This window comes from Lissotriton vulgaris, chromosome 1_1, assembly GCF_964263255.1.
Source record: "Lissotriton vulgaris chromosome 1_1, aLisVul1.2, whole genome shotgun sequence".
Lineage (NCBI taxonomy): Eukaryota > Metazoa > Chordata > Amphibia > Caudata > Salamandridae > Lissotriton > Lissotriton vulgaris.
Genome location: NC_141685.1, coordinates 2,061,447,533 through 2,061,460,937, shown reverse-complemented (window position 1 = coordinate 2,061,460,937; position 13,405 = coordinate 2,061,447,533). Strand labels below are relative to the sequence as shown.

At 44.6% G+C, this 13,405-nt stretch overlaps 1 protein-coding gene across 21 annotated transcripts in view; it reads left to right on the top strand.

Annotated features, from left to right (window-relative positions):
* Window positions 1–13,405, top strand: part of PLEKHA5 (pleckstrin homology domain containing A5) — a 742,840-nt gene that overhangs the window by 452,108 nt on the left and 277,327 nt on the right. For 18 of the 21 annotated variants that reach the window (XM_086920674.1, XM_086920665.1, XM_086920705.1 and 15 more), the window contains one exon: window positions 4,067–4,150. The exons of the other annotated variants lie outside the window; for them this stretch is intronic. In XM_086920674.1, the coding sequence (XP_086776800.1) occupies window positions 4,067–4,150 (84 nt within the window). The remainder of the gene's footprint in view (window positions 1–4,066; window positions 4,151–13,405) is intronic. 21 annotated transcript variants of the gene reach the window in all.

The following is a 13,405-nucleotide window of genomic DNA, read 5'->3' as shown; positions in this document are numbered from 1 at the left end:
GCAGAAGAACTATAAGGCTATGTAAACATTCCACCCTCTAAGGGTAGTTTGTTCTGCATTAAAAAGGGAGCAACAGAAAGACAAACATTGGAATGTTGGAGCAGAACGCTTATACCAACCTTTATACGCCCGGAGTCACTCCATTGTCTTAAATTGAACTCTCAACATTCCAGTGCTCTAATAGAGCACAAAAAACAAAAGTGGCATGAGCAACAGCCATTCACATTATTCATTGCTTAATTCGTAAATTAAATGGTGCCGGTGCTCAAAGCTCTGCTCTGAAAAACGCAGATGGTGTAATTAAATGTGCCAATTCCAAAGCTGTTTATTCCTAAATCCACCTCATTCATCTTTGATTCGCTAAGAGACACTCCATTCGCCTTGATCTCACTTCTGCGGGTTCCTGCTTTCTCCCCTTGTGACTGTTTTCTTTCTCTTCCTCAGTCTTTCCCCTTTTCCTATTCTTTCCTCTCTTGCTTTAGGTAAATATGTAATACAGATAAATAAGTGCCGACCCCCCCCAAATAAGTGTTGGTGCCCACCACCACCAGGAACCAGTGGCCCAAATTAAGCACTGACCTTATTACCACACACCATAAAATGTTGCTTGGAAACGGTGCTTCATTACGCGATGTTATAAAAGGAAAGAAAACCCGGTCACTCGTTTGATAGTTCTGCTCAATTTTTATTTAGGGCAGAATCTTGCACTCAGGTATTTAATCCTTCTGTGCAATCTTAAGTTTTTTATGTCTCTTGAAAAAAAGTCAATGCAGTAATTTTTACAATACTATGATTGTCCGAAGAGTAACTTGCTGTCCTGCATATAGACACATATATTTACATATATTTACAAACACAATTCACAGAAAACAGAATTTATACGTTTAAATAATATATACAAAACACGCATTTGGAAACATTTTCGAGATTGACAATACCCTGTCCATATACTTTTCGTCAGACCACTAGAACCAAATGTTTTTGCTTTATTCCTGTGGCCTGGTAGCGCAAGAGGCTATTAGTATAGTCAATGTTTTATACGTTTATCAAAACATGAAGCGAGCCTTATGCGCTCAAAAACATTCGGATTTGAGACGAATGACGGTCAAGAGCCTGTAAGCCGACGCGTTTCTGAGCCTGTCTATGTACTTGGCAGGCTCGTCTTCAGGGCTTTAGGGCTGGGTACCTGTGTAAGTACAAATATAGGGCATAATAAGTTTTTGACCCTCTGTGATGCATCACTAAAAACATACATCTGGCGTTGTTATTACCTTTTTGTTGTGTAATCTCTAATATCAAGTCTTCCGATTGGTTTCTTTTAATGGGGGCTCTTTGTATTTTCTGAAATGGAAACAATGACATGGTATGTTCCCAGGTTCTTATTTTTCGACTAGTGGTTTCTACTCGTTCTTTTTAAGCACTCACGTGTTAAACAGCCAAGGTGTTATCCAGCAAGTTGTTGGTCTCCGATGTAAGCGGTAATTACTGCTGGCGCTACAAAGTTAACAGGGACGGTTTTAGTGTTCAGCCACTATACAGTTTCTTGATACGAGCATTTGTGCGCTGTGGTATTAACAGCCGATAATTAGGCACTTACTTTTTTGCAGGCGCGGAGCACCGTATTTCTTTTTTAAGGGAGACGCCACCTCTCGGTGTTCTTTAACGCTCAACGCTGTGGATTTAAGCGGATGTAATATTATAGTTCCGGATTTTCAATTATGTGGGCATTCGTTTTCACAACACAACAGGGGAAACACCTACTTGTACACTGTATGCGTAGGGTCTGTGTCCGAGGGGGCGTTGCTCCACTTCTAGTTTATTTAGGTCGATGCAGTTAACGCTGTGATCTGTTAATAAAGCGAGGGTTTAGAGTTGCGCTCTGGCACATGTTTAAACTAATGGATATTTAGCGCATATGCTCGTTTTACCTGTCGATAAGTAGCTAGACGCTGCTGTTTACTCCAGAGTTCCTCAGGTAAGGGAAGTGCTCAAAAAAACGCGAGAGTTTGGGATTATTTATATCACTCATTGCTTCTGGGACATGTAGTCCCAAAGTTTCAAAATTGATTTTTTGAGGAGTGGTCTATACCACTTGCGGCCCAGTTATTGGTTTTGGCTTTCTGCCTGTTCGTTCAGTCCATCATTCACGCAGTCGTATTTCAGAATCAGATATGCCTCCCTTTTTGCTAACAATGCTTCTACGCTACCCCCTCTTGCAGGGACTTGGATCTTTGATAGTACTGACCACTTTAGTTCTTTTTCAGTATGGCCTAGGTCAAGACAATGTTGGACCATTGGGGCATTTAGGACTTACGCGATGTGGCATAATTTCAGGAATTACACGTAACAAGTGTAACTTGAAATTCCCAGAGTTCTACAAATGACAACTCTGTAATTTAAATTTCACCCAGGCCTGTTATAAAGCCCTGTAACTGAACCTTCTTTGGAATGTGTTGTATTTAGTAATGCTTTTTGATTAAATTACTTTCCCTTAATTAAAATACCAGCATAGGGCTGTACAGTTTTGGATTGTGTCTGTAGGTTAGTTTTTTTGAGTTCAGAGCGTTTCTCCTTGCACTTTCTCCTTGAGACGCCTATGACGGCTCACCAGCTGTAACTTGAGAGTTAAGAGTGGAAACCGATGTACTTGGCCCAGTTTGAAGGGTGATAGTAGGACGGACCTCAGAACACCAGTTGCATATGACCTCAACAGTGACGGTTAAGACCCATTAACCCCTGCGTGCCACGTGGCCTCCCCAAAAAGGGGTCTTTGTAAGTGCTGGAAGCCATTGTCTGTCATACTGGCAATTTATTGAAGCGTGGCTTCTTGGCACACTACACTTTGGGAAACATGTTTTAAGGAGGCTTGTGGTTTATTGGTTAGGCCCCTTTTTCTGTCATTTGAATGATATACACACAAAAATGCATCCTTTCCTCTAAGTTTTTCTGCACTTACATTTCTAAGTTCGCCCTACCAGAGAGTAGATTCTGATCAGAACCTTTCTTTTATCAAGAATGTTAATCAGAGGCTTTATTTTTGTTGAAATCTTTTTATTGGTTTTTAAGGCATGACAAAATACAGGTACAAGTTATGGGTCGACTTTACTGCAGTGATATGTTTCATACGTAATTCAACAATACATCTAAAAGAGCATTTCATAGTGCCACAGGTGGGACAAAATGAGGTCTATGATGGGGTAGGTTCTGAGATAGTAGGCTTGTGCAGTCTCGATGACATTGTCTGCTTGGCCCCAGGGCACCAGGACCCGTAGTAGGGCCAGCAGTTTTCTCAGCCCGAGATGTGAATCATGTATTGCCGTTGAGGAGATCTGGTCATGGGGGTTATAGGTAGTGGCGAGCAGCCGTAGGGAAGTGTGGTGATGGGGGAATGAGAGTGTGGACTAGGTTTTTAAACTCTGCGCTACTCCGGCCGCTACTACCCCTCCCCCCACCCCAGCTCCCGCCCCATGCCCTGCATGCAGTCTCTCAGGTAAGCTCCTGCACCTGGGATACTCCCAAGGGGGCAGTATGGCGCATCCCCTCCCCTCCCTGTACGCCAGCTATATATGAATTTGTGGCACTGTGGCTAGTGTTTCTACGGCATCCGTGGCAGCGGAGTGTTCAGCGTCTGTATGTCGGTCCTTTTGGATGTCTGTCAATAGAGTACCAACTGGCAGCAATCCGGGTTTTGCGTAGCCCCAGGGTATCCTCCCTGCGTATTCGTCACAGACTTCATTTCACAAGGTGGGATCTCATAAATGAAGGTGCCCAGCGGCTGATGACAGACTTTAAATGGTGATGTTGGAATGGCTGTGAATGGTTTAACTCCTGAAATATACAATTGGTGTGTAATGATATTGCTGGCCCAACAAGTGCGCCGTTCTCGCAGTCTGTGACAGGCGCTGCACCCGGGTCAGCGGTCGTTGCTGTCATTGAATCAAGCAGGACATAATTCATAAAAGCTTTGAAGCCTCTTTAGCCCGTTTCAGGCACTTATATTTGACACTTTGTGACATGCATTGACAACACAGCATAGTTATAATTTAAAATCTTGTTTTCTTTGTAGCACGTTTTTGTGCCTGACAGAAGGTCAATGCCGGCAGGATTGGCTTTACAGCCCATTACTCCCCAGAGTCTCCAAGGCAAAACTGTGAGTGGCATTTTTACTTCCTAAGAACGATTCTTACTGACAGAATGTTTCTCTGCAAAACTGTTTGCTTCGCAGCTTGCTGGACATCTAAAATACCGAGGGTTGAGATGCTACGAAGGAGAGTGCATAGGATTGTGGAGATAGCTGGTGAACTAAGCAAATGGAACCCGCAGTGGAAGTCTTTTAAAAATAAGACGAGTCTCTCTTTCCAGTTAGAAGGACTGCTTAACGCATAGGATTGGATTTTATAACCAGCGATCACAAACTGTAATCAAATGACCAGCTTTGTGTCTTTCCTCTGTGCTATTCTGAATAGCTCAGCTCAAGAATTTGAGCATACTTCCGGCAGCGCGTTACGGATTTTGGAGATGGTAAGTTCTATGCCGAGGTCCGTAAAAGGATTAAAGGGCATTATGCCAAAAGAATGAAGGGCAAAATCAAAGCAATCACTCAAGAGATTAACAATTGTAAATTCACCAACAGTCACGGGCAGTCCTGCCAAGTATTACACTTCAGGTGTGACACTCACGCATTTCAGTGCAGTGTTCCGCATCACTGCACTGAAATGCATTGTCACGCATTTTGCCAACTTGCCAGCTCGTGCCACCGGTGGCGCCTGTGCAGGGCTCCTGCTGCTACGAGAGGCGTGCTGCCATTGCCAACTGCTGCTCTAGTTCATAAATAGTTAATCCAGACATGTCATGACTGCTCTCAGCTCGTGGCTGAGTGAGAGCACGCAGCGCTAGGTGGCTACAATGTAACAATCCTCGTGCTGGCTCCAGGCTGGCGCTGCAATTATTCCTGCCGTGCAGCTGAAGTTTGACACACAGTGCTCCCAAATAATTTGGGGGGGAAGGGCGCCCTCTCAGCATGACGCTGTAACTGGTTTACAGCCAGGCACTCACCAGCGGCGCGCAGGTGGCTTTAATCCAGATCATGATGTGACGCTGTACTTGCCTTCACCTCCGGAGGAAGAGGAAGTAGTGAGCACACTGAGGCAGATGTGGCCGCGGTGGGAGACTCAAATCGAGTCAGTGAGTCCTCGCTGTGGCGTGCTGTCTCTGTAGTAAATGGCTGGGCTGCTCGGCAGCTGTGTGCGTGGGATTTTGGTAGTGCTGCCAGCTGAGCATGCTGCTTGCACCACGTTGCGGCAGCATAACGGATCCCCTGGGCAGCTTGCACCCTCTGAGGTTCACCTGAGCCCGGGGGCTGTTGGCAGATGAATCATTAATGTACTAGGAGCTGGATAATCAGAGCTGAAACTGAGCGTTTACAATAATTGAAACATACACAGTGAGGCCAGGGCTTTACAGGTCAGGCGTGCCCCATCCGTCCTAGCTCCATCAGTCTACTCTGGGCATGGGTGATCCATGGTGGGGGGGGGGGGGGGGGGGGGTTGCTTCCTTGCCTGCAGTTTTCCTGCGACGTGTGTGACAGTGTGTGACACCGCTGGCCACTAAAGGGTTGCCGCTTCGATGGCCAGCAACGTCACACAGTTGGCAGATTTTCCCCGGGTCGACAGAATGGCGTGCAGCAGCTTTGTTTTTCTTTGCAGCGGCCGTCATCAGCAGACAAGTGGAGTTTAATGTGCTGTCTAAGCCCTTACATTAGGGTGGGGAGGGTCATGGTACAGGGTGTTGGTTTGCAGCCAGCTGGGCCAATGCCCTCCTAAGCTCCCACACCAGGCTGGCCACATATTGCCACAGATTGTTGGCAAAGATGTCCCCTTCGCAGCTCCTGCCCCCCCAGTTACCTTGGTTTTGGGAACGAGGGCACAGTGTTTGTCTTTTTCGGTCGGCAGTCCTCTCAAGTCTTTAAATGCGACCTTGATAAGCCCAGGCTGTCAACCGCTCCAGTCGAAGCTCCTGCCATTCCCCATCCCAGAAAGAAGTTTGGTCGCACTATACCTGGGAGAAAGCCGAGGCCAGCGTGAGATTGCGGCCAGACACCAGCTACCGTTTGGTAAGCAGCAGTGATAAATGGACAGGGCACTGACTGGTGACAGCTAAATAGATACTTCAGAGATCGGAAAACTGTGGTCATTAAATTTGGGTTAATGCGTATCAATTGCAACACTAAAATACCAAACTAGTGTAACATTTTTTTACAGCAAAATTCATTTCTAACTTGCAGATCAAAGGGTATAGGCAGGGCAACACTGAGATAAGACAGCTGTTTTTTGGTATAGATTACCAGCTTGATTTTAATAAATATATTACAGGAAGGTATGGTACGGTAGGAAAGGGTGCAGGGCAACTTCAAAAATCACACAGTACCCTATGTCAGTTGTGATGGTGTGGATATAATCCAGGTACTACACTTCATTTACTAAAACAAGATTTTCGTTTAGTATCATACATTTTATTAATCCACTGCCACTAATGATATGTGAATATCACTCATAGATGACATGAAAACATAGAAATGTTACTCGTGCATACTGAAAACTTGGCAGCTATGTTTGAGCTGCGCTGGTGACGGTCGGGTGACTCTGGTCAGTGGGGACGAAGACAGTATCACTCAGTCGTTGAAATGTCACTCATAATTACACTGAAATTATGAAAACGTCACACATAGCAATCTGAAACCTTCGCAGCTGTGCACGGGGGTCTTAACTGGAAATTTTACAGTAGGTCTCATGCAGATTCTACATTTAGCCCGCCTTGAGTTCAGTAGTTTGATAGATTTTTTATGCTCATTTATTGCCTGGAATACTATAGACTATTGATTTAAGAGGGGATGTCTTCTGCAGTGTGGTTTTTAAATTGTATTGACAGCTAATGATATTCTCATTCCAGCTTGACATAGTAGTGTCAGGAACTACTCCGATTTTTACTTCCAATCATTTCCGTGACATTCCTTAGTTTCCTTAATCTGTTTCAGAGCTTGGCATTCAGATTCGGATCTGAAATCGCCCTCAGGAGAATATTTGGGGGTTATTTTTGAGGTAGGTTTCCATAGAAGGATTTTGCTACTATTACACTACATCACCCAACGAAAAACCTAGAGGCATTCCTAGTTTAGCTGAAAATTCACAACTTATGCAGGCAAATTATTTTGATTTAAAAATCCTTAGTATGGAAAATGAAAATTCTTTTATGAATAGTTCAAAGAGAATTATCATCGGTTGTAGGGATGAAGGATGGAACAAGCAAAGATGAAAACTGACCACCAATCCCTATGACACTCTAGTCAAGTGTTTCAATTTAGCTGCAAGCAGATCTTGTAGAGTTAACAAAGCATGTCTCTTACTCCACCACCACACTATCCAACCTTTGAGGCATGGAGCTAGCATCTGCATGGGGTATTGTGGCATTGCCAATGGCTTTAACACATAATTTTCCTGTCGGGGGAGCCAGGCAAGGTATATATGAGCTAATTTCTAAAATTATTGCTTGGTACCGCACAAGGGCCGTATTGCAGATTATCTCTGTTTGCACCTGGCGCACCTTTCGGAAAGTGCGCCGGGCGCAAACAGTGATAATGCTCCCCATTATGGTGTTTGCGCTGCCACCTGGCAGGCGCAAACTTGCACTGCCCTGGGTGCAGCGCATTCATGTGAAAACACAGAGCAGCCGCTCAGTGACTGCACCAGTCTGCAAGAGGATGTCTGGGGGATCCATGGGACACCCTTTACCCCCTACAGAGGTCTGCTGTCAGGAGGCGCACTGACAGTGCACCTCCTTTTAAATGGCGCGCTGTCAGTGCGCCTCCTTAGGCTTCTTTGACTGCGCTTGTGTCTGTAATATGTCGTGGAGGCAGAGTCAAGGGAATTCCCCCCTATGCAAATGAGGAAACACCCTCTGTAGATAGTGCTTTAAGTGCGCTATCGGTATTATAGAAGGGGACGCACAAGCGTGTGCGTCCCGTTCTATAATACCAAAGTTCCCCGGGGGCGCGCAAACGCTTGCTGCGCCCCTGGGGCACCATCTGTAATACGGCCTTAAGTGTCCTCTAAAGCTGTCCACCTTCTGGAATTCAGCAACCTGATGCACGTTCCAGTCCATGCCTCCTACTGGTGCTCGTGTGGAAAATAGTGTAAGAGTGCAATACGTATTGATGCTTGGCTCAGCCAAGTGTGACATGTCCATTAAGGTCAACTAGACCGTCACCTCTGGCATAAAGTCTAGCAATGCTGCAAATTCGTGAAAACTAAGAGCGGTGGGATGCGCTAGTTTCATGGCTTGCTAGCAGTTTATCTGGGGGCCTCCAGCTTCCCTTAGAACTGTTCTACCCACTGAGCTCTCTATTATTAGAAAATATTTGAATGCTTGCTCTTTAATTGATTATATTCTAAATGCAGCAAACGTAGTATATATTTTTTATGTCCTTTATTTATAACACTACTGTGGGTTCCTATTGATTATATTCAAGTACCCTTTGTGGCTATGGTGGTTCCCCAGCCTTATTGATCCAGAAGTCCTTTGCTTTCCATGTGAAACTTGTCAGATATTTACGACAATTAAAAATATCAGCCTCTGTGACTGTACAGCAGCACTTCACAGAGCATTCGACCACAAATCAGGTATTTAAGCGAGGGCTATATTATGCATGACTGCGCTGGCGCGAGTTGTTGATGTGCGCCAGAGTATGTTTGTGTTTATGTGCGTTTGCGTCTGTGCGCTACTACAATATGCGCACAGATGCAAACAGACATCAACACAAAGATCAAGGTCTGCTCCAACATCCCGGCGCATTATAATCCGATCCTCTGTAATGCCATCAGGCGCATACTCTGACGCACATCGACAACTAGCGCCGGCGCAGTCATGCGTTAGACGGCTCCTGGTGAAAAAAACAGAGGACTCAGAACCAGTAGCTCTGTTACTCAGTGCCCATGAGTATAGAATTAGTTATTGGATGGGAGGTTGTGTGTGTGTAATTAGTTTTTAGTGCATTTCATCCAGGAGTAATCGGAGTTGTTAATTAGTAGCCCACCTTGAGCAGATGAGGTGCCTCTCCTTCCAAGGGCTAACACTGTGAGTCCTCCTCACTGCCTCACTTACCCTCAGAACAAGTGGACGCCAGCTTGATGGTTTAAAGGTCATCCGTGACCCATTTATTAAATCGCATGGTACAAATTCACACTTCAGCTACTGGTGTTGGTGGGGAGCATATGCTTTGAGTGCTTGCTTACAAATGAGCTTTCTTTGGCCATAGTGAGGAGAGGAGTGGGGAGCGAAGTTCGAGTGCGGCGGGAGGCTCAAGCATCCTGTGATTCTGGGCAAATTACTTAAACTTCCCATGCCTGAAAAAATGCATCTGTAATGCAACTTAAAGTAGAGTTCACGCTATATAAAATTGCAAAAAAATATATTGCATTCCCCAGCAGTGGAGTAGGGCATTAGGTCCGTCACCTTCCCCTATTATGCCCGTGAACTCAAACCACTGCCTCATGATCCATTGTTTCTCATAAGGAGGGCGTAGATTGTATGCTAAAGTCAGTAGGCAGTAGGGTGGAACCCTCCCCATTCTCTGCACAGCTGATTTAAAGCGCCACCTAGTGAATGATTTATTGTATTGCAGCATATAGATGTCGGGATAGATCTCAAAATCCCAGCGGGGCCAAAATGCCGTTTTGTTGGTGACAGTCAGGACTGGACAGAGAGAACAGTTTTTTCTCTACGATGGATGGCCCCTTAAAATATCCTTAATTTTGTTATTGAAAGTTTTCGCGTGTGTATTACACCTTGTAAAATTGGCGTATCCGGAAACTCCCAGTTCATTACTGTTCCACCAATTGTCTTACCTTTTACTGCCCTGGAGGAAAGTAAAACGGATTATATTGAGCGCTTCCAGGAACTCCGAGGTCAGGACTCAATAGTTTAAATTGCTGTTTTTTTTAAGTGTTTTTCTTTATTTAATAACCATTTTAGCTGTGTGGTTTATTTTTCTGTTATCCAGTTAGATTCCCAGTGTAATGAAAGACTCCTTGCCGTCGTGTATCCTAGGTTCATTAAAATAAGCGTGCTTACGTCTGCATGTCCCAGGTATCGTTAGGACTTTTACAACCTTGATGACTGCAAGCGTTATGTCTGAGTGCTCCGTGGACGATTGTCAGTTTATACAGAAACCTACATCTACAGAAATGTCTTCTGGCACGGTAACCTGCGACTCGTTGTACATCACGAGGCTACTAAAGCAGGCAAATTCCATGAACCAGTTTGACTTTTCCAAGGGCTTCGATGTGCCATAGATTTTTACTTCAAATCTGCTTGACCTGGTGCCATTCCTCTGGGTGAATCGTCTCACAGTGCTAGCCTTGCGTTTATAAGTCATTGCTTACAGCACTAGCCCAGCGTTTATAGGTCATTGCTTACAGCACTAGCCCTGCGTTTATAAGTCATTGCTTACATTACTAGCCCTGTGTTTGTAAGTCATTGCTTACAGTACTAGCCCTGCGTTTATAGATCAGTGCTCGCAGCACTAGACCTGCGTTTATAGGACACAGTGCTTACAGTACTAGCCCTGTGTTTATAAGTCATTGCTTACAGCGCTAGCCCTGCGTTTATAAGTCATTCCTTACAGAACTAACTCTGCGCTTATAGGACACTGTGCTTACAGCACTAGCCTTGCGTGTATAGGACACAGTGCTTACAGCACTAGCCCTGCGTTCATAGGTCATTGCTTACAGTACTAGCCCTGCGTTTATACGTAATTGCTTACAGCACTATCCCTGCATTTATCGGTCGCAGTGCTTACAGAACTAGTCCTGTTTTTGTAGGTCACAGTGCTTACAGCATTAGTCAAGCCTTTATATGACACAGTGCTTACAGCACTAGTCCTGCGTTTATAGGACACAGTGCTTACAGCACTAGTCCAGCGTTTATAGGTCACAGTGCTTACAGCACCAGTCATGCCTGTTTGGACAGTTCTTACAGCACTAGCCCTGCGTTTATAGGACACAGTGCTTACAGCACTAGCAGTGCGTTTAAAGGTCACAGTGCATACGGTACAAGCCCTGCGTTTATAGGTCACAGTGCTTACAGCACTAGCCCTGCCTTAATAGGACACAGTGCTTACAGTACAAGCCCTGCGTTTATAGGTCACAGTGCTTACAGCACTAGCCCTGCGTTTATAGGTTACAGTGCTTACAGTGCTAGCCCGGCGTTTATAGGTCATTGCTTATATTACTAGCTCTGCGTGTATAAGTCATTGCTTACAGTACTAGGCCTGCGTTTATAAGTCATTGTTTACAGTGCTGCCCTGCATTTGTAAGTCATTGCTTACAGTACTAGCCCTGCGTTTATAGGTCACAGTGCTCGCAGCACTAGACCTGCGTTTATAGGACACAGTGCTTACAGCACTAGCAGTGCGTTTACAGGTCACAGTGCTTACAGCACTAGCTCTACGTTTATAGGACACTGTGCTTACAGCACTAGCCCTGCGTTCATAGGTCATTGCTTACAGTACTAGCCCTGCGTTTATACGTAATTGCTTACAGCACTATCCCTGCATTTATCGGTCGCAGTGCTTAAAGCACTAGCCCTGTTTTTGTAGGTCACAGTGCTTACAGCATTAGTCAAGCCTTTATATGACACAGTGCTTACAGCACTAGTCCTGCGTTTATAGGACACAGTGCTTACAGCACTAGTCCAGCGTTTATAGGTCACAGTGCTTACAGCACTAGCCATGCCTGTTTGGACAGTTCTTACAGCACTAGCCCTGCGTTTATAGGACACAGTGCTTACAGCACTAGCAGTGCGTTTACAGGTCACAGTGCATACGGTACAAGCCCTGTGTTTATAGGTCACAGTGCTTACAGCACTAGCCCTGCCTTAATAGGTCACAGTGCTTAAAGCACTAACCCTGCCTTAATAGGACACAGTGCTTACAGTACTAGCCCTGCGTTTATATGTCACAGTGCTGCAGTAGAAACTGCAGGCCTTTAACATGGACGTCTTACACCTGGACACTAGCTATTATGGACATTAAGTGTGTATTGTAACTGACATGAGGGGAAATTAATTTTGGGACATGTTCCTTAGCAAAATGTGCTGCTTCTAGGTATTGCTGTAGGGACCTTAGTACCGGGGGTATATGTTGAGTCTCACTTAGGTGAGATGCATTAAATTTGGCATGCAGACAGACCACAATAACTTGTTTTATTTGTGTTTTGGTACAGGTCTGACCCTATTTGTTTAATATTAAAGTTTTACTGATTACATTGACAGTTAAATTCATGAACTGTGTCACAAACTGTAATCTGACAAATCTAACTAAAAGCGGCCCCATCATGTGTTCTCCACTGCCAAGTTGGCACTCCTAGTTCAGGTAAACTATTCTAAATGTGCTTTTCACATGTAATTTGGAGTTAACAACTGAGTCAGGAAAACCAACCTGCGGATAAAAAAGTACACAAAACAGTTAGTTACCTTGGCCTCAACCTTCTGTGACCAAGGCGACTTCTACCGTAGATCTTCATTAATTATGTAATGGTGACCCAGGAGGGCTTTGAAAGAAAGCCCAGCAAGAATTGTCACAGTTGTTTAGCAAGGCCACAGCTTTCTGTGCAGCTCCAAAGCACATCACTAAAGTGTACTGAAGGCAGAGGTGCATGAAAAATCCTATCCTAGTTTCAAGTTTACGATGAAAAGAACAAAACATGTATTACATCTAATTATGGCTCGCTTCAACCCAACTTTAGAGAAATACACAGGAGATCCTTAAAATCCTCTGTTCCAGAGATGTTATGATTAGGTTCCAAATCTCATAAAAAATTAGACTTGCCAGCTATGATGAGGTACACTACCACAACTCTAACCATGACTTAGGATCTTACTTTCCAAAGATGGCATCGGAAATAGCATCTCATATGACTTTGTCAATGGCATTATCAGTGATGTAACAGTCAAACAGTAGCTCTGTTTGTATAGGTTTGCGGGTGGGAGAAATGTACACTATTAACCATGTGTAACCTCACCAGAGAAATAAAGATGTTCACAGTGGTTCTACAACCTCACAACTACAGTTGGTATGTTTAACAATCTTAATTGCTTGTTGACATAATTGGGTCAGCCTAAATGTATACACATAATTTCTGTAGGGACATCTATACCTTGACCCTTGACTGTTGTACTGTCCTTACATCTGCGTTTAGTGTCTGGGAATCTTTTGCTGAGTTGTGAGAGTAACAGTTCGTGTTTCGCCTTTATCAAAGGACAGTACTAAGGGGAGCATTCAATCATGTATAAGGTAACTTGTACCACAAGCAGATACACCCAGCCGGGGATGCTACCCCGTGAAAAGCAAAGT